The sequence below is a fragment of the Haliotis rubra genome, unplaced genomic scaffold (assembly GCF_003918875.1).
Source record: "Haliotis rubra isolate DU_JTF1 unplaced genomic scaffold, ASM391887v1 Scf97, whole genome shotgun sequence".
Taxonomy (NCBI): Eukaryota; Metazoa; Mollusca; class Gastropoda; order Lepetellida; family Haliotidae; genus Haliotis; species Haliotis rubra.
In genome coordinates this window covers 1,096,794-1,124,377 of record NW_025767712.1, presented here as the reverse complement: position 1 = coordinate 1,124,377, position 27,584 = coordinate 1,096,794, and the positions used below count along the sequence as shown (strand labels likewise).

Sequence of the window (27,584 nt, the reverse complement as noted above, 5' to 3'; positions counted from 1 at the left end):
AATTCATCAGTATTTTAGATAATATGAAAATGACATGTTCCCACAAGTGATTATTTTTCCATGTCTTTCTAGACTGTTCTACAGCCAAGATGGACCTTGTGCTCATCCTGGATACCTCCACCAGTGTCACAGAACCTAACTTCAGACTCATGCAGGACTTTTTGAAATTCTTCCTTTTCCCGGCTAACATTGATGATGACAATGTCCGAGTTGGTATTGTCATCTACAGTACCAAAGTTGCCATCCAGTTCCAGATGAATGAATATATAGGTCAGAAGAGAGAAATTTACAAGGCCATTGACAGAATACCCTATATGTATGGAAGTACCAATACTTATGGTGGACTAAACACAATGAGGACTCAGATGTACACACCAGCAACAGGAGACCGACCAGATGTTGAGAATGTGGCCATTCTCATCACTGATGGTGTGTCCAATATCAATTCCAGAAGAACAATTCCTGAGGCAGTTAAAGCCAGGGATCAGAACATCAATATCTATGTCATCGGTATTGGTCTAACAGATACTAAGGAAATTGATGGCATTGCTAGCCGGCCTCTTGATGACTACAGGTTCACCGTTCAGGAGTTCAGTGAACTGAGTGATATGAGGCAGAAAGTCTTTGGCTCCATATGTCCTAGTAAGTGCTTTTGTGAGAATTTGTCCACATATCAATCAGACTATGATGCTATTCTAAATCTACTGTACTCAGTTCCCATGGAATTTGTTGTGTATTAAACTCAGATAAAACAAAAAATAAGATAATATGTATATAGACTACAAGAAAAATTGGCACATTGAACTTTACTGAGATAAAAGTGACAAAAACGATTTCATATTTGTAAGAAATCAGTGTATTCTTTGTATCCTTTGAGGCATGCATTATATGTGTCAATATATGTTTATGTTACCAGTAGACAAACGTTTCATCTTATTCTCACTTACTGAAATTGCAAAGTTGTTCAGAAAATCGTCATTGTGTGACAACTAGAAGTGATCAATACAGAGATAATATACCATGTCAGTTTCAGATAACGCCTTTGTTACATTATTTTTTGTCAGTAATAATGTTTTTAATTGCAGTTACCACTCCCCCTCCAACAACTACTACTACAACCACTACAACCACTACTACTACCACCACAACCACGACAACCCCAGCTCCAACACCTAAACCACGAAGTAAGATATGTTTTTCTGGTAACAAAACAGATTTCCAGTTTCTTGGAACTATATATTTGCTCTAACAGTAAGTTGACTTGAGCTTGTGGAGCTTGCTTCCTGTGCCAATAGATTTGTCAAGTACAGAAAGAATGTGTTGTAAGTTAATATTATGTTGTTGTTATATAAGATACAATTATTGTCATGTCTCCTAAGTATACAGACAAGTAGTATCATTGCTAAATGGATTGTATTATGGGAATACTTTGATAATATGGGCCCTCTGTTATGAGGTATGTCTTTTGGGATAGAAATTGCAATGCAATATATCGTGATACAGGAATCTGTATTGTACCAGATATTGCAATGTATTTTGGGAGCTTAATTGTTTGACAGTGATATACACAGATTGTACATGTAGCTGATATTTTCTTAATATTAAATAAATATTACTTAGCATTGTCAGTGACGACCTCTTTGTAGTCATGGATACAGGGGAGATAACAATATGAAATGTAGATCCACATTGCCACTGCTTTGTTAGTCGCTTCATAGATTTCGAAGTGAAACATCATTTATGAATGAATATCTGTGAAGATTTTAGCTTTAAGGATTCAAGTAATAAGAAAACTATTTTTATTTGTTTAACCCAGTATACTGGAAAACCGGTTTTGAATTAAACATATTTTATTCATTGAATACTGGAAAACCGGTAATATCATCCAGTCCCATGTCAGTAACACTTTTTGGTATGAGAGGCAATGATATTGAGGATCTAGGTTGTAGTGCTTATTCTTAACACTATCCACCACCAAAACTGAAACATACAACTTTTTAGATGACAACCTCTTGTTTACTGCATAGAGCGATGTTTTGATGTAGATTCAAAAGTATGATAGCTTTTAGCTTGGTAACGATGTAAGAATCTACATCAAAGCATGGCTTTATGCAATAAACAAAATGTTGTCATCCATAAAGTTGTATGTCTCATTTTGACTCACCAACTTATTTGTTTAACCCAGTATACTGGAAAACGGGTAATTTCATCCAGTCCTAAGTCACACTTTTTGTTATGAGAGGCATTGCTCATGCCTAACACTATCCACCACCAAAAAATGAAATGTCCATCTTTATAGATGACAACTTCTTGTTTATTGCATAGAGCGATGTTTTGATGTAGATTCGATGTAGAATCAAAAGTGTGATAGCTTTTAGCTTGATAAATATCTACGAATCTATATCGAAGCATCGCTTTATTCAATAACCAAGAAGTTGTCATCCATAAAGTTGTATGTTTCATTTTTACTCACCAACTTCTAGAATGCTGATCAAACATTACTATCCACCACCATCCAGTAATTTCCATTGCTGCACTATACAAATGGCTTGCGATGGCAAGTCTTTAAATCGTCAGGAACTCTAGGAGCTGCCTAAAAGGGCTGAGGGGCAAAATAGAAATGGTGACTTAAAATAAATGGGTGATGACAACATAACACTGCGTGTCTCTCTCAAAATTAAAGTGTCAGAGGTCACTGTTTTATCACTATGCATCGTTACCTGGGTATTGTTACAATTAAAGTGTTTGCATAAGGATTTTATGAAAGTCATTTTAGAGGCATTTTAGAAGTTTGAAGATGAAGGGAAACTGAGTTCCATGGATAGTCAACTTCTTTATTGCAATGAGTGCAGCATTTCAGTGTAGGTACTAACACCATTATCACTTGCTTGATAACGGTGTTAGTACCTACACTGAAACATTGCACTCATTGCAATAAAGTAGTTGACTATCCACAGAACTTAGTTTTCCTTCGAGTTTATGAAAGCGAATTATCCTCAACTATCAGTATGTGACATGCAAACTGCTTCAGACTATCTTTTGCACATCAAGAGCAAGTAAATTAATTACACTGTGTATGTAACTATGCAAGTAAGATATTCTTGATTGTTCCTTTTTACACTATTTCATTTTTCTAATTGTAATCTCGAATACAAGTAAGGACAAGAAAAGGTTGTTTTTCGTCACCATGTACCGTCAGTACTGTTTTTTCAAAGTTGTGTCATGGATGTTGTTGCAGTGCATTTGCATTTAACAATATTTTGCCATATATTGGATTATGCTTCATGTTTATTGCTATGATACATGTATGGCATACATATATAAACCAATTTCTTTCTTCAATACTATAGTGTGTTCATATATCTGTAATTTGCAGGCTGCTCTAACAATAGGATGGACCTTGTGCTCATCCTGGATACCTCCACCAGTGTCACAGAACCCAACTTCAGACTCATGCAGGACTTTTTGAAATTCTTCCTTGCCCCTGCTAACATTGATGATGACAATGTCCGAGTTGGTATTGTCATCTACAGTACCAAAGTTGCCATCCAGTTCCAGATGAATGAATATATAGGTCAGAAGAGAGAAGTCTACAAAGCCATTGATAGAATACCCTATATGTACGGAAGTACCAACACCTATGGTGGACTAAACACAATGAGGACTCAGATGTACACACCAGGAACTGGAGACCGACCAGATGTGGAAAATATCTGTATTCTCATCACTGATGGTGTGTCCAACATCAATTCCAGAAGAACAATTCCTGAGGCAGTTAAAGCCAGAGATCAGAACATCAATATCTATGTCATTGGTATTGGTCTAACAGATACTAAGGAAATTGATGGCATTGCTAGCCAGCCTCTGGATGACTACAGGTTCACCGTTCAGGAGTTCAGTGAACTGAGTGATATGAGACAACAAGTGTTTGGCTCTCTATGTCCTAGTAAGTACCAGTTTTTGCAAAGAATCTTTATGAGAACCTGTCAGTATATCGATAAGACTATGATGCTATTCTAAACCTACTGCTGACAGTTTCCATGGAATTTGTTGTATGTCAAAATCAGATATAACATAAAGTAAGATAATATGTGTATTGACTACAATTAGGGCGAACACATATAATGGTACAGAAAGAAAATTGAGAAAAACACTACTATATCTGTAAGAAGTCTGTGTATTCTTTGTGTCCTTTGAGGCATGGATTATGAATGAACGTTGATGTACCTACAATGGGTTAGAAGTTTACGGACAACAGTTTTATAGCTGCTGATGAAATAAGGCATGCTTTTCTGGCTGATCTAATTGAACAAGAGGAAAGCATTAAAACTAAACAAAATTGCGCTAAAAACTGTATCGCTAGTTGTGCAGATATAGGCTTTGCAGTTCTGTACACAAAAGTTATAATTAACAGTGGTTATAAGCACAGCCCAGTAATCCGAAACTTAAAATATGAAACTAAAACAATCACTCCTGCTTTGTCGGTTACTTAAGGTTCATACATTTCTTAATAATGGTTATCACTTTACAGGTTCATATCATGATACTTTGTGTTGGTCTGTGGTTCGATTTTACGGCTGGATGTATTGCAAATATATTTTGTTGTTTCAAATTTTATTAAAAGTTTTCAACTTGAATATCCCTGTCTGTGCTTAATAACGCAGGTTTTACAAACTATTGCTTTAGATACTTTCCTCAGGACTTGGGGCCCAGTCATCTAGGGAGTGTATATACAGTTTGTCATTTATAGTCACCTTCAAACTTTGTGCATGTGAATTTCAATGAAAGTGAACAAGGACAAAAATGATGGACATATTAAGTTGTTTCAGCTTTATTTAATAGTGTCAGTTTCTGTCTATGAACAATTCATCTTATATATGGTGAATAAATGTCTTGAACATAGCACTATTCCTAAATCAACAAAAGTTCTAAGTGATCAAAACATGATTTCCAAGAAACTAAGCAGGAGATGAAATGAAGTATATCTGCACAAATTGTTTGAATTGGGCATGAGACCTTGTGGCATAATGTAAAGATATTACAAAACTATTGTAACTGCCTGGCTGGTATCAACTGACAATTACACCCATATGTTTCAGTGAATTATTAACAACTTTGAAGCATCTAAGGATACAAAGTCTCTAAACTGCACTGTCTGTGTTCCAGTATTGTAGTGCAACAACCCTTTTTATGTTTCAGTTGCACCTCCACCAACCCCAGCCAGACCCAAAGGTAAGGCCACCAGTCCCATTGCAGAACTTTGGTATATGACACTGACAGGTTTCAGAGCTATCATGAGAAACATATGTCAGATAATTGATTACTTATGTTTATTATTTATGTTTAGTTATGGTGAATGCTGTTAGACAATGATTACCTACCGAAAATAGGCACTGATAACTTGAGTATTGCTGAGTAGAGCATGAAACAATAAATTAACTGATAATGGCAAAAAAAAATATAAGACTGAGGAATTAGTTTGTTCTTAATAAGGCTGTTCATTGCCGTAATGTTAATGAAACTATTTGATGCTTGAAATGACACTTCTGTCTGGCAACGACTTATAGCATTTGTAAGTAAACTATTGAATGGCTTAATGAAAAAATGAACAGTCTCATACTGTAGCAAGTATCTCACACAAAAAACAAACATCAGCAGTTGTTCTTTGCACACTCAATTCTTCAGCATTTTAGACAATATTAAAATGACATGTTCCCGGAAGAAATTATTTTTCCATGTCTTCCTAGACTGTTCTACGGCCAAGATGGACCTTGTGCTCATCCTGGATACCTCCACCAGTGTCACAGAACCTAACTTCAGACTCATGCAGGACTTTTTGAAATTCTTCCTTTTCCCGGCTAACATTGATGATGACAATGTCCGAGTTGGTATTGTCATCTACAGTACCAAAGTTGCCATCCAGTTCCAGATGAATGAATATATAGGTCAGAAGAGAGAAATTTACAAAGCCATTGACAGAATACCCTATATGTATGGAAGTACCAACACCTATGGTGGACTAAACACAATGAGGACTCAGATGTACACACCAGGAACTGGAGACCGACCAGATGTGGAAAATGTCTGTATTCTCATCACTGATGGTGTGTCAAACATCAATTCCAGAAGAACCATTCCTGAGGCAGTTAAAGCCAGAGATCAGAACATCAATATCTATGTCATTGGTATTGGTCTAACAGATACTAAGGAAATTGATGGCATTGCTAGCCGGCCTCTTGATGACTACAGGTTCACAGTTCAGGAGTTCAGTGAACTGAGTGATATGAGGCAGAAAGTCTTTGGCTCTATATGTCCTAGTAAGTGCTTTGTGAGAATTTGTCCAGATATCAATCAGACTATGATGCTATTCTAAACCTACTGTTGTCAGTTTCCATGGAATTTGTTGTGTGTCAAACTCAGATAAAGCAAGAAATAAGATAATATGTATATAGATTACAAGAAAAATTGGCACATTGAACTTTACTGAGATAAAAGTGACAAAAACGATTTCATATTTGTAAGACCTCAGTGTATTCTTTGTATCCTTTGAGGCATGCATTATATGTGTCAGTATATGTTTATGTTACCAGTAGACAAACCTTTCATCTTATTCTCACTAACTGAAATTGCAAAGTTGTTCAGAAAATCTTCATTGTGTGACAGCTAGAAGTGATAAATACAGACAGAATATAACATATCAGTTTCAGGTAAGAAGGCCTTTGTTACATTATTTTTTGTCAGTAATAATGTTTTTAATTGCAGTTACCACACCCCCTCCAACAACTACTACCACTACTACTACCACCACAACCACGACAACCCCAGCTCCAACACCTAAACCACGAAGTAAGATATGTTTTTCTGATAACAAAACAGATTTCCAGTTTCTTGGAACTATATATTTGCTCTTACCGGTAAGTAATTTGACTTGAGCTTGTGGAGCTTGCTTCCTGTGCCAATAGATTTGTCAAGTACAGAAAGAATGTGTTGTAAGTTAATATTATGTTGTTGTACTATAAGATACAAGTATGGCCATATCTCCTAAGTATACAGACAAGTAGTATCATTGCTAAATGGATTGTATTAAGGGAATACTTTGATAATATGGGCCCTCAGTTACGAGGTATGTATTTTGGGATAGAAATTGTAGTGTAATATACCGTGATACAGGAATCTGTATTGTGCCAAATATTGCATGTATTTTGGGAGCTTAATTGTTTGACAGTGATATACACAGTTTGTAAATGTAGCTGATATTTTCTTAATAAAAAGTAAAATATTACTTAGCATTGTCAGTGATGACCTCTTTGTAGTCATGGATACGGGGAAGATAACAATATGAAAGTAAGATCCACATTGCCACTGCTTTGTTAGTCACTTCATAGATTTCGAAGTGAAACATCATTTATCAATGAATATCTGTGAAGATTTTAGCTTTAAGGATTCAAGTAATAAGAAAACTATTTTTATTTGTTTAACCCAGTATACTGGAAAACCGGTTTTGAATTAAACATATTTTATTCATTGAATACTGAAAGACCGGTAATGTCATCCAGTCCCATGTCAGTAACACTTTTTGGTATGAGAGGCAATGATATTGAGGATCTAAGTTGTAGTGCTTATTATTAACACTATCCACCACCAAAACTGAAACATACAACTTTATAGATGACAACCTCTTGTTTATTGCATAGAGCGATGTTTTGATGTAGATTCAAAAGTATGATAGCTTTTAGCTTTGGTAACGATGTAAGAAACTACATCAAAGCATGGCTTTATGCAATAAACAAAATGTTGTCATCCATAAAGTTGTATGTCTCATTTTGACTCACCAACTTATTTGTTTAACCCAGTATACTGGAAAACAGGTAATTTCATCCAGTCCTATGTCACACTTTTTGTTATGAGAGGTATTGCTCATGCCTAACACTATCCACCACCAAAAATGAAATGTCCATCTTTATAGATGACAATTTCTTGTTTATTGCATTGAGTGATGTTTCATTGTAGATCGATTCTTACATCGTTATTTAGCTAAAAGTGTGAAAGCTAAAAGTGAGATTGAAACATCACTCTGTGCAGTAAACAAGATGTTGTCATCCATAAAGTTGTATGTTTCATTTTTGACTAAGGAGTTTATGAAAGCGAATTATCCATCAACGATCAGTATGTGATATGCAAATTGCTTCAGACTATCTTTTGCACATCAAGAGCAAGTAAATTAATTACACTGTGTATGTAACTATGCAAGTAAGATATTCTTGATTGTTCCTTTTTACACTATTTCATTTTTCAAATTCTAAACTCGAATACAAGTAAGGACAAGAAAAGGTTGTTTTTCCATCACCATGTACCATCAGTACTGTTATTTCAAAGTTGTGTCATGGATGTTGTTACAGTGCATTTGCATTTAACAATATTTTGCCATATATTGGATTATGCTTCATGTTAATTGCTATGATACATGTATGGCATACATATATGAACCAATTTCATTCCGCAATACTTTAGTGTGTTCATATATCTGTTGTTTGCAGGCTGCTCTAACAATAGGATGGACCTTGTGCTCATTCTGGATACCTCCACCAGTGTCACTGAACCTAACTTCAGACTCATGCAGGACTTTTTGAAATTCTTCCTTGCCCCTGCTAACATTGATGATGACAATGTCCGAGTTGGTATTGTCATCTACAGTACCAAAGTTGCCATCCAGTTCCAGATGAATGAATATATAGGTCAGAAGAGAGAAGTCTACAAAGCCATTGACAGAATACCCTATATGTACGGAAGTACCAACACCTATGGTGGACTAAACACAATGAGGACTCAAATGTACACACCAGCAACAGGAGACCGACCGGATGTGGAAAATATCTGTATTCTCATCACTGATGGTGTTTCGAACATCAATTCCAGAAGATCAATTCCTGAGGCAGTTAAAGCCAGAGATCAGAACATCAATATCTATGTCATCGGTATTGGTTTAACAGATACTAAGGAAATTGATGGCATTGCTAGCCGGCCTCTTGATGACTACAGGTTCACCGTTCAGGAGTTCAGTGAACTAAGTGATATGAGGCAGAAAGTGTTTGGTTCTCTATGTCCTGGTAAGTACCAGTTTTTGCAAAGAATCTTTATGAGAACCTGTTGGTATATCGATAAGGACCACAGTTTTATAGCTAGCTGCTGATCTAGAAATGCTGATCATTCAATCTAGAAAAAATTTGGGGCCAAAAATTGTGTTTATAGTTGTGCCAAGATATGCTTTGAAGTTCTGTACACAAAAATGATAATTAACAATGACTTTAGACACTTTTTCTTCGGGCCCAGTCACCGAGGGAATGACCTTTCACTGCATATATGTGTTTATTGGTTGCTACAATATGCTATTGATTGTATCTATTATTTCAGTCATTCTCATTATACAGTTAGTCTGTCAGCACCACACTGTGCTAGTTGTGTTTCAGCAAAGTTTTAAAAGTATGTGATATCTGCTTGAATTGGGTTTTCCTGTCACACTTGGTCACAGAACCAATATTCTTTTAAAATGCCCAACTCACTCACTTTAGCATGTATTTGAATCTTTGGTATCATCTAATTTACCATAATTTCTGACTGATATTGTCACTTTTGTTTCAGTTGCCATACCATCTCCTCCTCCCCCAAGAAGTAAGTAAGCGCCTGTTGATGCTGCATCTGTGTGACAATCTACTACTTTGTCATTGCTAATTTACCCTATAAGCAATGTTCACCCATGAGGATTCACGATTCAGCGTTCCTTCCTAACTAACAATTTGTTAATCACAACAGTGTGTACTTCTGTAATTCATAATTGATTCCAGGCCAATACTTTACAATCCGTACAGTTTTTACAACAGTTATGTTGCAATTTCCATTGTTACTGTTACTTTTAAACAACAATATTTTTGTACAATATACACTGATACTATCTGTTTACAAGAGATTTGTACCTGGTCCATGAACATGATGAAATTACCCATCCAGATACATTGAGTAAATGAAGTTAAAGTGAACAAAGTTTCACTGTATAGTGTTGACCAAGTAAACCAAGTTTTCACATATTTATCGAATGTGGAGAGGATTATCACAAAACTGCCAGCATATTATCATAGGTCTGCAGGCTACTGTAACTGAATCAATTTCCCCAACAACAGGCTGCTATTAATTCTATTATTATGTGAAGTCATTTGCATTATGTTTCCTGTTTCTTTTGTGTTCATATTCATGTTCTTAGACGTTGCTATTTGTAAATAAGTTACCTCTCTTTTGAGGTATCCAGCCACTAAAAGTATACTGCTGTTGATTTGGGACAGTAACATGTCTTCTCAGGGCAGAAGCCTTCAGTCAGTTCACCTGCCCTCCTTTAATGTCCCTCATTATTCATACCAGACTCCAGGTTTCTTCAAAGGATAATGCACTGAAATATGATTTTAACCTTACAATATCATGATAACTTTCACAAACAAAAATAAGTTATTTTCTATGTTCACAATTACAATTAGCTAAAAAATTGCAATAAACACTTTATCTTTTTGAACAAATAGTCATATAAATGCTTCATAATGTAATCAAACATAGTCCACATGTGGTTATGTACTGAGGGAATAAAGGAACACATGAAAATTCAAGTGTTCCTTTAATATTTTCCAGTTTTCACCACCAGCTTTGAATAGTGCTGTGGGAGGAAATCTGAGAATAAATAAAGGAACACTGCCATGAAGTGGTGTTCCCTTATTTGTTTCCTTCAGTATATGTCATGACACACAGGGAATATTGCAAGTTCTGAACACAACAAACAGAAACAAAAATCTCAGTGACTCTTATGAATCAATAATATTTGTTAATACATTCTCATACATTCAGTATTGTGTAATACTTTGCCTTAGGTTACCAGCATTAATTTTTTCATAGATGTTTATTGTAGAGATAGATAAAAATGTGAAAACTGTAAAATGAAAATGTTGTGTCCAGCTGTGCTCTATTTGTTTGACCTGTAACACTAATGTTTGTAAGTGTGATGAGAAGGCTCGATATGGTTGTCAAACTCATCAATGACACTATTTTAAAGTGTATTGTATGAATTACATGTTCATGTTTTTATATCCTTTGTCCTAACAGTCACTTGTTGAATGTTTCAGTGTTATTCTGTCTCATTTAGTGCAAAGGTAAGGAGGGGATGTTCCATCAACACTCTGTTCTTCAGACCGAAGCTGATCACATTGCCTCAAACTATATAATGGCTGATATGCATTTAATATAAATTACTTGCAGGTCAACAATTAGGTAATTTTTCTTACAACTTGCAAGGAAACTATTCTCATGCCTCAACCAAAATATAGGTCTGTATTTAACTGTTCAAGGGTCCATTCAACAACGTGACCAAGACATACAATTGTTACAAGTCAAGTTAGTTTGTGGGAGTTTCTGCCATCTAAGTATTGAGATTTCTTTGTACTACAGGGTCACTGATCCCCAAAATTTGGAAACAAAAAATGAGGGACTATTATTTTAAGAATTATACGTAGATCTTACATGAAAGGCATGAGGTTGTGGCTTGCAATCTCAAACATGATTGAACGCGTAGAAACTTTAGGTGTCAAAACAAGAAATCATTTTTAAACCTTTAAGATAAAGAGTTTAAAGTGATAAAATTAACTCAGCAATAGTTTGTTATGGAATTTTTCTTAGAGAATCACTACTCTGGAAGTAAAGAAGTAATACTGACAACCATGAACGGTTTTGATGACAAACATGTATGTGATGAAGGATATTAGTTCTGTGTTGTTTGTGTCCTGCTTTGTCATCTCTTTGGTATGTGAGTGTCCATTTGTGGTATCAGGATGTCCATTTGTGGTATCAGGATGTCCATTTGTGGTATCAGGATGTCCATTTGTGTATGTCCTTTTGTGCTACATTGTCTTCTTCACAGGATTGCTTCTACATCTGTTCTCCAATACTAATGCCTTGTACATTTAGGTTGTTCTGATGCCAGAATGGATCTTGTCCTAATCCTGGATACCTCCACAAGTGTCACAGAACCCAACTTCAGGCTGATGCAGGACTTTTTGAAATTCTTCCTTGCCCCTGCTAACATTGACAGGGACAATGTTAGAGTTGGTATTGTCATCTACAGTACCAAAGTTGCTATCCAGTTCCAGATGAATGAATACATAGGTTCTAAGAAAGATCTTTACAGAGCCATTGACGCAATACCTTACATGTACGGAAGTACCAACACCTATGGTGGACTAAATGTAATGAGGACTCAGATGTTCACCCCAGCAACCGGTGACCGACCTGATGTTGAGAATGTGGCCATTCTCATCACTGATGGTGTGTCCAACATCAATTCCAGAAGAACAATCCCAGAAGCTGCCAAAGCAAGAGACCAGAACATTCACATCTATGTCATTGGTATTGGACTTCGAGATACAAGAGAAATTGATGGCATTGCCTCACCACCTATTGAAGAAAACCGTTTCACTGTCCAGGAGTTCAGTGAGCTGTCTTCTATGAGGGAAAAGGTCTTTGGATCAATTTGTCCAGGTGATTTTTTAAACATGTCATGTTTGGACAACATTCTCAGTGTACTCAAAGTTAGAGCAATATTTGTAGTGTCTATTTTTCTATGAATGAAAAGGTCTTTTCCAGGTGAGTTGGATTATCATTCAAGACCAATTTATGACATAGACGTACAGTAAATATTTATATTTCCGTCATTCAGGTCACTGTTTATAAGTCCAAAGCTGTTACTCATGTAATGAATCAAACTGTAGGAGATACATCTACCAGGTTGTCACCAGGTACTAAAGTGTAAGAAACAGATTACCATGGCATTGCTCGAAAGTGCAAAACCAAGAGCAAGGGAAGAGCATAAGCTTTTACTTTGTCAATCAAACCTGAAGATGAGTGTTTCAACTAACTCAATCCATCTCAATACAAGAAAGAATGCTACAAAATTAGGATAACTTATTCTGAAAACGTGGAAGGATAGTACTTTTTGTGCTGATAACCACCTGGGATTCACACCAACACTTTCCAAGTAAGTCTCCTATATGCCAGCACATATAGTCAGTGATCTATCCCACTTTTCCATCACAGCTTCCACTAAGCTGGAAGTCAAACAACTGGTAGACTAATCACATACTTTGTGTATCCCTCTGACATGTAACATGGCACAGCAATGAATACACAATGCCTTTTAGAAAGTTGTCAAATGTCACATATGTTATATGTGGGACTTTCCTAGTAACATAAAGATTCCAGTACTATTTAGGATTGAGTCCCATCCAGGATTCGAACTCACAGTCTCGAAGTAGGGCACAAGGTATATTGTATTTTTGTACACATCATACAAAAGGCAATGTATATTGAAGGATATTAGCAACTGGGTTTGCAGGCCTTCCAGTATTTAAAGAAACCTCATTGAAATTTGTATTACTGACATGAAAGACTAGGAACTTGCAAGTCTTTATCGGTCTTTCATCTCATGACAGAGATCATGTCAGCCTTGATTGTTCTTCACTAATGGGGATCTACTATTGACTTATATATACTATATTATTTAAATTGTGTAAACAGTTTTGACCAGAAAGATACTTGCAAGAAAAATTTGAATGTTAACAAATCCTGGAAAATGAAAATCATATTCAGTAGAGTATGTTTTAACACTGAAGATTTTTTGCAGTTGAAGAAACAACGACCACAACTACTACTACAACAACAACAACAACAACAACAACCACTACAACACCAGTACCTACTACCCCTGCCCCTCAGAGTAAGTAAAAAATATTTGATACATTCAGTGATTTTCTTTTTGCATATCTGTAATTAAATAAAACATGTCAATGCTCCTATGGTTGAACTAATGTTTACATTTGTGAAATACATATGGTTGTGTAAGGATTCAGCAGTTGTTATCAAAACTTATGTTCATATTTCAAAGTTCAGCTGCACCTTCAGGTATATACGTTGGCTATTTTTGACCCGTCTTGCCAGAGTTATCACTTAGTGTCTTTTCGCAATGGAGGAAGTCTCCTATATTTTCTTTGATCTAATGATGTGTAATGACATGTTGTATTAGATGTATTGTAGAATGGTTATATCTTGTCCACTTGTCTGCAATTTCAACATGAGATCTTTCAATAGATATGTGTTTCCTATGATGTGTTCAGATGAACAAGACCCGTGAAGATCCGGGTTAGAATAGATCTTCAGCAACCCATGCTTGCCACAAAAGGCGACTATGCTTGTCATAAGAGGCGACTAACGGGATCGGGTGGTCAGGCTCGCTGACTTGGTTGACACATGTCATCGGTTCCTGATTGCCCAGATCGATGCTCATGCTGTTGATCACTGGATTGTCTGGTCCAGACTCGATTATTTACAGACTGCTGTCATATAGCTGGAATATTGCTGAGTGTGGCTTAAAACTAAACTCACTCACTCACTCACTCAGATGAACAAGGGGCAGTGGGGTGGCCTAGTGGTTAAAGCATTTCCTCATCACGCCAAAGACCTGGGTTCAATTCCCCTCATGAGTACAATGTGTGAAGCCCATTTCTGGTGTCCCCCGCTGTGGATTGGAATATTGCTATAAGTGGCGTAAAACTAAACTGACTCGCTCATGTAAACAAATTGTTTTGTATCTATTGTATATGTGAACCTAATCAGTATATCGATAATGACTCAGTCCATTCATCTGCCTCTATGTATTATATAGTGATTTGTAAATGCTGCATATGTGAAAGTAATCAATATTTGATGATGATATGGTCTGTGTAACATAACTTCTTAGTGCTTGCATATTTCCATTGCTCATGACAACAAGGCAGGTAATATGCTGTTTCGGTTTCAATCTATGGATAGATTACAAGGATTAACCTTGGTGTATCAGCTTGTATGAGGGGTACTGCAATCCAAACATTCTTCAAAGTGGAGTATATTTCATTTCTTGACTGTGTATTTATTAGTGAGTGAGTGAGTGAGTATGGTGAGTATGCTATTTTTCAACCTCAGCTGCCTTAAAGGCATGTATCATATGTAAGTCTGTTAGTGTTCCTTTCCACTGTAGTGCCATGATGCACTAGATTTTCAGTACATGATAATGGTGTGTGTGGTTGTCATAATCTACGCCAAAAATCTTTTAAAAATCTATTTGCCATTGGCCTCTTCTGAAATTCATTTAACTACTGAGTATATGACAGAAGTACATTTTTAATTCTTGAAGACTTACATGAGGGGCCAAAGTGTATTTGACAATTTTCTTTTTCATCAGTTACTACTATGTTAATTTTGCAATTTCTCTGTTTTTATTTTATTTTTTTCTCTTCCTATGTTGGTCCATTCTCTTAAAAACCTGTGAAGCCCATTTCTGGTGTACTCTTCCATGATGTTGCTCGAATAGTGCTAAAAGCGGTGTAAACTAAACTCACTCACTCTTTTATAAACACTAGTAGATCGATCAAACTGATGAAAATACTAATTGAGTGTTCATGTTCCTTTTACATTTCTGTTGTCTTTTTATATGTTGCTAGAGACATTGTTGCAAAATGTAATTTAATGGTAGGCAATGTACAGTTGTTGGCATATAATCCTAAGCATAACACTACTAGGCTTTATTCCCATACTTGAAGTGCACATTTTAAATCCTTTTGTATTTGTGACACATGTCTCAGTCATGTCTTTGTTGTCTGTTGATATCCCACTCAGGTGTCTGGTCTTTGAACCTTACTACTTTAGTAATCTTTTAACATTACACATCTGATATTCTATGTTGTAAATATGATGCAACAGTTGCACGATGTATATCGGGTACACTGTTTATCTTGAAATATACATTCCTAAATTGTATCCTGTATCCTGTTACACATAGTGTACCTGTTGTCATCACTTCTGTGTGTAATTTATGTGTTCACTAATGCATTAGTCTACAACACATCATCTTTTATAGGCTGTTCTAATGCCAGGATGGATCTTGTCTTAATCCTGGATACCTCCACAAGTGTCACAGAACCCAACTTCAAACTCATGCAAGACTTCTTGAAATACTTTCTGGCTAATGCCAACATTGATGGAGACTTGGTCCGAGTTGGTGTTGTCATCTACAGTACCAAAGTTGCCATCCAGTTCCAGATGAATGAATATATTGGTCAGAAGATAGAAGTTTACAAGGCTATTGACAGAATACCCTATATGTATGGAAGTACCAATACTTATGGTGGACTAAACATCATGAGAACTCAGATGTTCACCCCTGCAACAGGTGACCGACCAGATGTTGACAATGTAGCCATTCTTATCACTGATGGTGTGTCCAATATCAATGCCAGGAGAACAGTCCCTGAGGCTGTTAAAGCACGAGACCAGAACATCCACATCTATGTCATTGGTATTGGTCTGACAGATACAAAGGAAATTGATGGCATTGCCTCACGACCTGTTGAGGAGAACCGTTTCACTGTCCAGGAGTTCAGTGAGCTGTCTTCTATGAGGGAAAAGGTCTTTGGATCAAGGTGCCCAGGTTAGTATATTGATTCATTATTGCTTCAAATCACAAAATCTTTTAGACATTTGTACTGTATCCATATATCAGTACCATCCAATCTTAGAATAAGTCATATCACTGAACATTTGAAATAAATGTTGTAGGTAATGATTTGTTTGTCAGAAGCTCCATTGTCAATAATTGATATTTACACCATTATGTGTCAAATGGATGTGTCAAACTTACTTTTCCCTCAAAGTTAAAGTTTGGTCCCTGCACATTTCTTGTTTAAACAGGGCAGTGGGGTAGCCTAGTGGTTAAACAGTCATGATGAAGACACAGGTTCGATTCCCTTTGGGTACAATGTGTGAAGCCCATTTTGGGTGTTCCCTGCCGTGATGTTGCTGGAATATTGCTAAAAACAGCGTGAAACCATAATCACTCACTCACTTGTTTAAACATCAGTTTGTATTTGTGTCAAACCTTGGACAAATCATAGTATTTATGTAGGTCCCTTCGCCTGTATGTGACACAATTTGCAATATCTTTTTCAGCAGTAGATCTTACACCACCCCCACCAAAAAGTGAGTCAGCATTGATCCTCTTTACCATCTCAGCTTTTATTTCTGACTAACTCATATATTTTACTATGGATGAAACACAGTACATCATCTGGAATTACTATCAAAAACTGGAATTTTTACAATCAGTGATTGTATGTTTTGGACATACCTAGACAGGCAAAATCTCAGATACCAGCCATGAACTGTCTCTTCATATCTCTTTATAAGTGTCTCTGTAATCAGTTTTTTTATTTGGTAAAGTCAACTAAATCTATTAAATCAAAATACTGGAATTAAGGGCACGTTTCTTTGTTTGATTTATAATTCCGCAATATATAACCATGGCCCATAAATAATTGAGCTTGTAACAGATACTCCGGGTCCATACAAAAAAGTGACCAAGACGTACTCACAGATACTCCAGTGAATGAAATTATGAGCTTCACATCAAAGTTGTATGAAAACAAGAAATAAGTGAAGTCACTAAGCCTGAACATGCAATTCATTAAGTCACTTCTTGTGACCAGATTACAGCAGGTTACAGGAGGTCTATTCTTACCCAGAGGCGCCATGCTGCTTTTTTGCAGGGAGGCCATACGTGAAGAATATTGAAGTAAATCATACATTTATCTTTTTCTTCATGGCTATGAATGAGTGAGTGTGTACAGTACATTATTTGGCATTATTGTAACATACATCATGTTACATACTTGGATCTACTGATGATAACATAAACATGTCCAGTCGTAGCAGCTTTGATGTACTGTGGTTTCATCCAAACTTACTTGTATATATACTATATTCTATACACTATATACTGTGTAATGACTCTTTGCATTTTGTCTATTTGTGTTCAGCATATATTGGATCTGGAATTAGCACACTTACATCAAGACTATCATATATCTTATGTGTTTTAACATAATACAGGATATCAGTCTTGTCTTTACAGATGCCATTTTTGTTTCACAATATGAAGAAAAGTTACAATTTTGATGTGTGGATAACACTCTATTGTGCTGCTTCTGAACATGGAATGAAAATGGTATATGAATAGAAATGACTGAAGTTCATTTATCAATATGCTTTGTTTCCACTTGGACAAAAAGAAGCACAATCAAGGATATTTATTATGTATCTGACATATGACTATAATGGTTATTACTTTCTACAAAGTAAAACAATTGACAAAGCATTTGATAAATATTATGAGTTGTCTCTCCTGTATCAAATGTGTTAACAGTGTCTCAGGTTACAGTATCTTGCATTATCTATTTGGTTTTTAAAAGAACTTATAAAGAATCATACTTTTAATATTCTGAATGGCAAGAGAATTTTAGAAAAATGTGAATTTTCTTCTAGAAAAAAAACAAGGAACAAATAATTTTGCCTCAAGCTTTAAAAATAAGGGAAAAGAAATGTGTCTGGGCATACTGGATGTCTGGGGAAAATATGTTCTTTTCTTGTGAATCTCCACTTTGGCTGCTGTCCCTGGGTCAGTGATCAATGTGTAAATATCAGGTGTCCAACATAATTAGTAAATATATTGTTGCACAGTCTAAAATGCAGATATGGATTGAGGATCTGTTTGACAATGCTATTGGACAGCCCATAGTTCTGTGAAGTAACAAGCCAAAATCCAAATCATTTATATGGAGAAATATGATTGCTGAAGCTATAAACAGTCAAATCATTAAGATGTTTCTGATGTTTACTTTTCCTGGATTGTGTTCTGCTCCCTTAACTTCCATCCCCGTATCAGATCATTAAAATCAAAGCATGTTAGGAATGAAATGAAAGTTTAGCTAATACTGTAACTTGAGCAATTACTTCTATAACTTTCATAATGTTACTGTTTAACATACTACCATATACATAATTTCAATATGAGCATGTATCATTCAGTCTGTCAATGTCAGTCAAGCAACCATTTCTGTTGTTGCTTCCATTGATGGCTGAAGGTACATGTTTGCAATGTTTGTTTTACTTGGTCACATGTTTCACAAGAATTCTTGTGTTTTGTTGCATCTACATGTCTTTACTTTTGCAAGGTAATAACTGATGGGGGTTTGTTTTTTATTCTGAAAAGTAATATACAATCGAACCTTGCAGTGTCCAACTTGATGGTATCAAATTCTTGGTTGTCTAAAACTCACCTTCCATCCCCTGTGAGTTGCTTCTGTCATTATTTATGTTTTGATCTCTCAACTGAGATATGTTTAATTCCTGGTTGTCTCGGACTTACATGGGAGTACCAAGTATTTTGATGAGGCATAAATTCTTCCAGTTGACTTGATTATATCAAATGTGCACGCTGATCACTGTTTACACATCTGCAAGTTACTGAAGTGTTCTGATATGTGAAACAAATTAAAAACATATTTAGTCATTACAAGACTGCCAGAAGGTAATGGGACTCCAGTTACAAGTGGATGATTTAATGATTAAAAACAGTATTATCATTTATAACATGCTTATCAACAGTGAAACTACATTATGTTTAATATTCTCTGTGATAGTCTCAAACCCCAGATAACTTTCCCCAGGTCCCAACAAGTTTGACACTACACGGTTCAAATGTCTATTTTTTAAGAGAAACGAGATCAAATTTGGTTGCAGTGATCCTTCTGAACAATATACCGCTCTTCTTCTGTCACTGTGTTCTGTAAAGATGTGATGTGTTTTTATGTGTTTCCTTGTCTTGTACCTTGAGATTGCAGACAATTTGAAAAGGTAAGCCATTCTTTCAAGGTGTCAAATGTTGTGTGGTTTTGTTGTGTCCTATGTCTATGTCTTGTACCTACACAAAACAGGTTGTTCCGGTGCCAAGATGGACCTTGTCCTAATCCTGGATACCTCCACCAGTGTCACTGAGCCGAACTTCAAACTCATGCAAGACTTTTTGAAATACTTTCTTGTTCCTGCCAATATTGATGATGATAATGTTCGAGTTGGTGTTGTCATCTACAGTACCAAAGTTGCCATCCAGTTCCAGATGAATGAATACATAGGTTCTAAGAAAGATCTTTACAAAGCCATTGACAATATACCTTATATGTACGGAAGTACCAACACCTATGGTGGACTAAATGTAATGAGGACTCAGATGTTCACACCAGCAACTGGTGACCGACCAGATGTTGAGAATGTGGCCATTCTCATCACTGATGGTGTGTCCAATATCAATGCCAGGAGAACAATCCCTGAAGCTGCCAAAGCACGAGACCAGAACATCCACATCTATGTCATTGGTATTGGTCTGCAAGATACAAGAGAAATTGATGGCATTGCCTCACCACCTATTGAGGAAAACCGTTTCACTGTCCAGGAGTTCAGTGAGCTGTCTTCTATGAGGGAGAAGGTCTTTGGATCAATTTGTCCAAGTAAGATGTTGTTTAGCTATAGTCCTGTTTTCATTATTTTAAAGTATCAAACTTTGTTGTCCTTCCTTATTCAAATTGAAAATTGACTGGACAGGGGTTTTGATCATCTGTTGTCTGTGGTAACATGTATGAGTGTATTATCTGTATGTAGGATATTTTAGGCTGTGTAACAGAGTAACGTAAAGTATTGTCATCATATGCATATTAACACTCATCATGAACTACGTATCGTTATTAATATTATTATTTTTGTTATTTCTCATTGTCTTGTAACACAGTAATTTTGATTGACACATCAGCTTTGATATAGCCGTAAAATTGAATCCCTTTACCTCCGTGTAACATCATGTTCATTGTGTTTACAGTTCCCCCACCAACTACCACTCCAAAGCCGATCCCAATAACTTTTGCACCCAAAAAGCAACCAAGTAAGTGATTGTTCTTATTTTAGGAACCTAAATGTGTTGGATAAACTGCTGCTCCAATTTTGTTCGACATTTAAGACAGATTTGAAGAATAAAGTAAAAGGGGCCTTAGCCCTAGATTTTATCCCAAGGATAGTGTTTTTCCTAAATCTAAAAAAATGAGAGATGTTTTATGTAACATTTAATCCTCTATACCCAAATCAGTACCAAGATTTATCAACAATGTTATTTTTCAAACAGAGTTTCTATGCACCTGTTGAAGAAAGCATAAAAGATCTCTTCCTGGCAATTTCTAAATACAGGTTCTTGTATGTTTTCCTGAGAAACTTAGATTATTATCTTAAGAGTGGGAGTTTTCTTCCAGGTTGTTCTGATGCCAGGATGGATCTTGTATTAATCCTGGATACCTCCACCAGTGTCACAGAACCCAACTTCAAACTCATGCAAGACTTCTTGAAGTTTTTCCTTGCTAATGCAAACATTGATGGTGACAATGTCAGAGTTGGTGTTGTTATATACAGTACCAAAGTTGCCATCCAGTTCCAGATGAATGAATATATTGGTCAGAAGATAGAGGTTTACAAAGCCATTGACAGAATACCCTATATGTATGGAAGTACCAACACCTATGGTGGACTAAACATCATGAGAACTCAGATGTTCACCCCTGTAACAGGTGACCGACCAGATGTTGACAATGTAGCCATTCTCATCACTGATGGTGTGTCCAATATCAATGCCAGGAGAACAATCCCTGAAGCGGCTAAAGCACGTGACCAGAACATCCACATCTATGTCATTGGTATTGGTCTTACAGACACAAAGGAAATTGATGGCATTGCCTCACCACCTATTGAAGAAAACCGTTTCACTGTCCAGGAGTTCAGTGAGCTGTCCTCTATGAGGGAAAAGGTCTTTGGTTCTTTTTTGCCCAGGTATGAATTTCTGCATTTATTATGCCTGTTAACTTTTACTCTTTATTGATATAATTCTATTTTTACTTGTAAGTTGAAAGCATCATTGAACAGACACTGAGGTGAATGATGAACTTCTACATCTTTGAAGGCTTGGCTAAGTAGTCTGTACACATTGGGTGGTACCAGTATATGAATTCAAAATTTACCAGTGAGGTTTTCAAGTTCACATGGCAAGTTTTTACTGACATATTGTTTCAATTGTTTTCTGAAACATATATCTAACAAAAATCTCTGAAATTGGAAAACACTGAGGTGACTTTTGACAATTTATATTTTGGATGTTGCAACCTATGAGCATTTTATTAATAAGTAGCACTACTAATTGTGAAATTTATATATTTGATTTCTTCAGCCACCTACATTGAATTTTAGGCCAAATACATAGTAAACTGGTAACAACTATAAGGTGCCATGATATAATGAGGTACTGTACATGGTAATATTACCAGATCTCATCCTTAAAAACTTCCTGCATATAGCCTAATGAAATTATTTTCTGTTTATTCAGTTGAACCAACAACAACTCCTAGACCTATTCCTATCACTCTGGCACCTAGGAAACTGCCCAGTAAGTAACATACAGATGCAGTGCTTGAATAAAGGGTGTAATTGTACAGATTAATAGCATCATTTTACATCGCAGCACAGTTTGGCATAAACACGAAATGATCTATACAAAATGGCAAATGTCATTTCTACTCTTGTCTTCAGTGTGGTGAATAGGATATACAATTCTATTTCTATGTAAATCACAGAAATTTGTGTCTTGGCCTACTTGTCCAGTATCTGTAAACATCATCTCAATAAACCCTTGGCCTCACAACCATATGGACAAAAATGTGTTTAAGGACCATTCATAATTTATGGCTAGGTGGAGTGATGATATTTTTATGGAGAAGCATGTACAATGTGAATGACCCCCCCTAAACTTTATGCATAAAGTAAGAGACCCCCCTGCATGTCATGTACAAAATCAATTAACCCCCCTTCCCCACTCCCATTGTTTTAAAGCGTACTTTCTCTATATTTATCTGTACAAAATTCTTGGTACACACCCTAGTACATGTGTACAAAACTGTTGACCCCCTCTACCTCCCCAGAACAAAATTGGTGTCCCACCTTAAAATCATCATCACCCCCTAGCCATAAATCATGAAACCCTTACTGCCACAGGGGCATATTAAAATGGAGACCATCAGTCTGTTCGTCCATCCATGTGTCAGGACATCCCTCTGTGTTAGATGCCATTTTCAGAGCAGATCTTATAAACCACACAATATATATACCAAACTTGATATATAGATAATACTAGTGGCAAACTAGTGCCTAAAATTCTAAATAATTATTTTTTAAAAATATTTTTGAATTGTAAGGCAACAAATGTGACTTCGACGGAAATTTAATGCTCATTTCTAATCATCTTCAAAATTGTGAAGTATTTCTTCAACAAACTTGGCACAAAACATATTTTTTAAAATAATACACTATGCCTTCACCAAATATGGCATATGGATAAGTCCAGTGGTTAAATGGTGCCTTTGGATCATTTGTAATAATTAAAACTATTACATTTTGTTTCAAATACAATTTTCAATCTTACCATATTGTAATTTACTTATACCACTGACAATTTGGCAAGTATTTTTTAACGATAAAATGAACTTTGGTACATGTATGCAAGAGCTAATAAAATATGTTTGTATTGTGGAGATGTTTTCACTTTGACCTTGATTTGACCTTTGCACTTTGTCTTTACTGAAAGCTGAAGTTGCTTATTGATTTTACTTGTTAATTTTCTTGTAAAATGTAATGATATTTAGTATATTTGTGCATTAATTTACAGAATGTCTTCATTCTTTCTTATATGTTAAGTTTAGACCTTTACAATACCTTTGCACTTTGATCAAGCCTCTAAATTCTTTCAAAATGCATTGCCCCGCACTGTAAACAACTGCTGTTCATAAGCTGATATATGTTTGAAACTGAATCTTCACATACTTGTTCCCACCAGTGAGCACATCTGAATTTGCTTAAGTTGTTCCAATCTGATTTTCAATATGGCTAACTGGTAGCTCTACTGAAAAAGCTATTTATAGCCCCAGCTATGCTTTATCTGCTATTATACTCTTTCTAAGTTTTCTTTATAAACATCTTCTTATCTACAAAATCCAGACTGAGGAAGCTGAACCTTGGCCTATCTATGTTTGTCATATGATGGCATTTTTTGTATTTACTCTGTTGCAATGAAGGAGATATTCTCCTGAAGAAAGTATTACAGCTCACTTTGTGTAATATGTGTTAACCTTGGGTATTGCAACAATTTTCATCAAAAGTGCATTCAGTGTTTCCAGTTTAAGAAACATTGAGGAATTTTAGTTATTTGTTTCATGGTTATTATTTAAATAATTTCATCATATTTGAATAGCAGTGCTGACAACAGCTGTTGACTGTTAAATTTTGTATTGAAGATTACCTACAACATTGACCTACAGTGCCTTGGCAGTAATTTTATAGCAATGATCAAGATTCAGTTTAGCACTTCTGTGAAGCCTTACTTAGACTTATACATATTTCATATGAAATGGCTTACATTAATGTGAACAAATGTTTTTGTGTGTTTTCATACCACTGCAAAGGATATATATTGTACATTTGCATCAGTAAGAAGAATATATATTGTACATTTTGCATCAATAAGAAATATATTTATTGTACATTTCACATCAATAAGGCAGAACTTATTGTACAACTTACTGAAATAAGAAAGGATTGTATTGTTCAGTTTGTATGAAAAAGAAGGGTTGATATTGTTTAAATATATTAAATATATCTTTCATATTTTTTTGTTTTTCAGGTATTTTACTTTTCTTTTTATGTGTTTCTTTTGTGTATATGTGTGTTTGTCATATATGTTGCACAATTCAAAACATTTCTAAAGACTTATGTATTCAATAACACTAATGACTAACTCATTACTTTTACATCTTTTGAATATTGACATTTATTGTGTTGCTCTCTCACTTATTTTATATTTCATCAGGCTGGTATTTTGTCTTTGTTTTAAAAAGAAATTCATTTGACATTAAATCATCAAAGTAACAGTTTTATCATTTATTAATCAATCAAAAGAGTTTTTTTAGAACAGAAATTCTCTATCTTTGAATATTGTTTAACTGCAGTAATCAACTTCAACTGTAACATTATTGGTTGAACTCAGATGGGTACTAACAGTAGGCATGTTTTTTCTGTCTCAGGCTGTGATGATGCAAGGTTGGATCTTGTGCTAATCCTGGATACCTCCACCAGTGTCACAGAACCCAACTTCAAACTCATGCAAGACTTCTTGAAGTTCTTCCTTAGTGATGCCAATATTGATGGCGACAATGTCAGAGTTGGTGTTGTCATCTACAGTACCAAGGTTGCCATCCAGTTCCAGATGAATGAATATATTGGTCAGAAGATAGAGGTTTACAAAGCCATTGACAGAATACCCTATATGTACGGAAGTACCAACACCTATGGTGGACTAAATGTAATGAGGACTCAGATGTTCACACCAGCAACAGGAGACCGACCAGATGTTGAGAATGTGGCCATTCTCATCACTGATGGTGTGTCCAATATCAATGCCAGGAGAACAATCCCTGAAGCTGCCAAAGCACGAGACCAGAACATCCACATCTATGTCATTGGTATTGGTCTGCAAGATACAAGAGAAATTGATGGCATTGCCTCACCACCTATTGAAGAAAACCGTTTCACTGTCCAGGAGTTCAGTGAGCTCACATCGATGAAGGAAAAAGTCTTTGGCTCTATTTGCCCTGGTAATTACATCTGAGTATACATGCAGTGACTGATAATTCACGTTTTATATTTGAGATATTGTGGAGAAATAGAGAAGAGTTTTTTTCCTATAAGTAGCATGTCTCTGGTTGGTACAGTTTCACACTAAGTCAACGTTTAGTCATGAAACATTTAGTCATTCTTTCATGAAATATCTTTAAGATGCCATGACAAAATCCTTGGTGATATAAAATCATGGTCTAAATCTACATCTAATTCACCATGGTAGCACACATTCCTTCACATGAAAACATCACTTATTTTCTGGTATTTTTGCTCATTTTTATATTTGCAATTCAAAGATGGCAATCATTCAGTTATTCCCAACCTGATTTGTGAAACAAAAAACATATTGTGACATATTGCAAGAGTGTCTCTTATGTTACATTGACACATGGAACATTATGCAGTATATTGTCTAAATAGTCTAAACTATTTTTGAATTGCTATTGAATAATGTGACTATGCATATACAGTGTTGTCTGTTGAAATGTGGAATTAATGTCTTTATGGGTATTTTTTTCAGTTCAACCCCCTACCCCACCACCTGAAACAGGCGGTAAGTTTCAGCATTTTGCTTACACTATAGCTTGTAGCAACTATGGCCATGATAGACATTTATGATCTTATTTTAATGTTAATTTTCCAATTGAAAAATCCACCTTAATTGCACGAATTTCACATCAACATTAATGTAAATATCATTCAAATATTTTTGATCAAATATACATTTATGAGTGAGATTCCTTACTTTTCAAGTCATTTCTTACAAAGAAATTATCATTACAATATCATTTAATTTTATCATTAATAATCATATCATTGAATTTGTATGTTTCTTTGTTTTCCTTTGTCTGCCATGTAACCTTGAGTCATATTGTTAAGCAATCATATTGTCAAGCAGGGAGCATATTATCCATTGCTTCTTCTATTTCATGAATCACTTTGAACCACATCCATGTTCATGAGTAAATCTTTATTCTTTGGTTACTGTAAGTTTGTATAAAGAACAAAAATGTTTTAGGTATATTTGAAAACTGCTTGACAATAGACTTGTTTGTTATGTTACAGTGTGTTTGCTTAGACTATCAAAATTGTTAAGGGTAAATGTGTTCATATTGGATATTAAATACCGGTATGTGTGTCATCAAACAGATGTTCTCACCCAATGTGAAGTGAATCGTTTGTGAACCATATCTGTTCACATTGTTGTCTAATTGTTTGTTTATGAAATTTGTTCATCCACTTTTGATGCCTTATATATTGTCATGTTCTAATAGCATTATCAAATATGTTATAACATACAGAACATGTAGAAGAAGTAAGAAATATCAAGATTTTTCATTTCCAATTTTAATCTGAACAGCACCTTTTATTGACTGTCTGTAACAATTACAAATTTGTAAAACATATTACACAACTGTGAAACCCACATGTGATAAGATCCTACAGATAGCAATGTTTCTGTTTGTCACTGTTACCTCTGTTTGTGTGTTAGAATGTTTGCTGTACAATGTGTTCTTGCAGTGTGGTCTTTGTACATCAGTGGATTATGTCGTACAAAACGTTCAACCTCCCCCCAGTCTTTGTTCATCCAAGGCCATAGGTGTCCTAGCGCTCTAATGTGTCAGAACACACTCTGCAGGCTTATATTTCTCAGGTGCCAAGATCTGTCAGTCACGAGTTTGCATGCCACATACATCTCAGTTATAATCCGGGTTAGAATATTGATCTTCAGTAACCGATGCTTGTCGTAAGAGGCGACTAATGGGATCGGGTGGTCAGGCTCGCTGACTTGGTTGACACATGTCATCGGTTTCCAATTGAGCAGATCGATGCTCATGCTGTTGATCACTGGATTGTCTGGTCCAGACTCTATTATT

The 27,584-nt window shown here is 35.6% G+C and overlaps 1 protein-coding gene across 1 annotated transcript in view; it reads left to right on the top strand.

The window, feature by feature from the left end:
- The window catches only part of LOC124265281, a 150,263-nt gene that overhangs the window by 20,276 nt on the left and 102,403 nt on the right, over positions 1-27,584 (top strand). Inside the window, 6 exon segments of the mRNA XM_046700071.1 lie at positions 11,998-12,567; positions 13,709-13,801; positions 15,977-16,546; positions 17,065-17,094; positions 25,113-25,682; positions 26,228-26,260. Of these exon segments, the coding sequence (XP_046556027.1) occupies positions 11,998-12,567; positions 13,709-13,801; positions 15,977-16,546; positions 17,065-17,094; positions 25,113-25,682; positions 26,228-26,260 (1,866 nt within the window).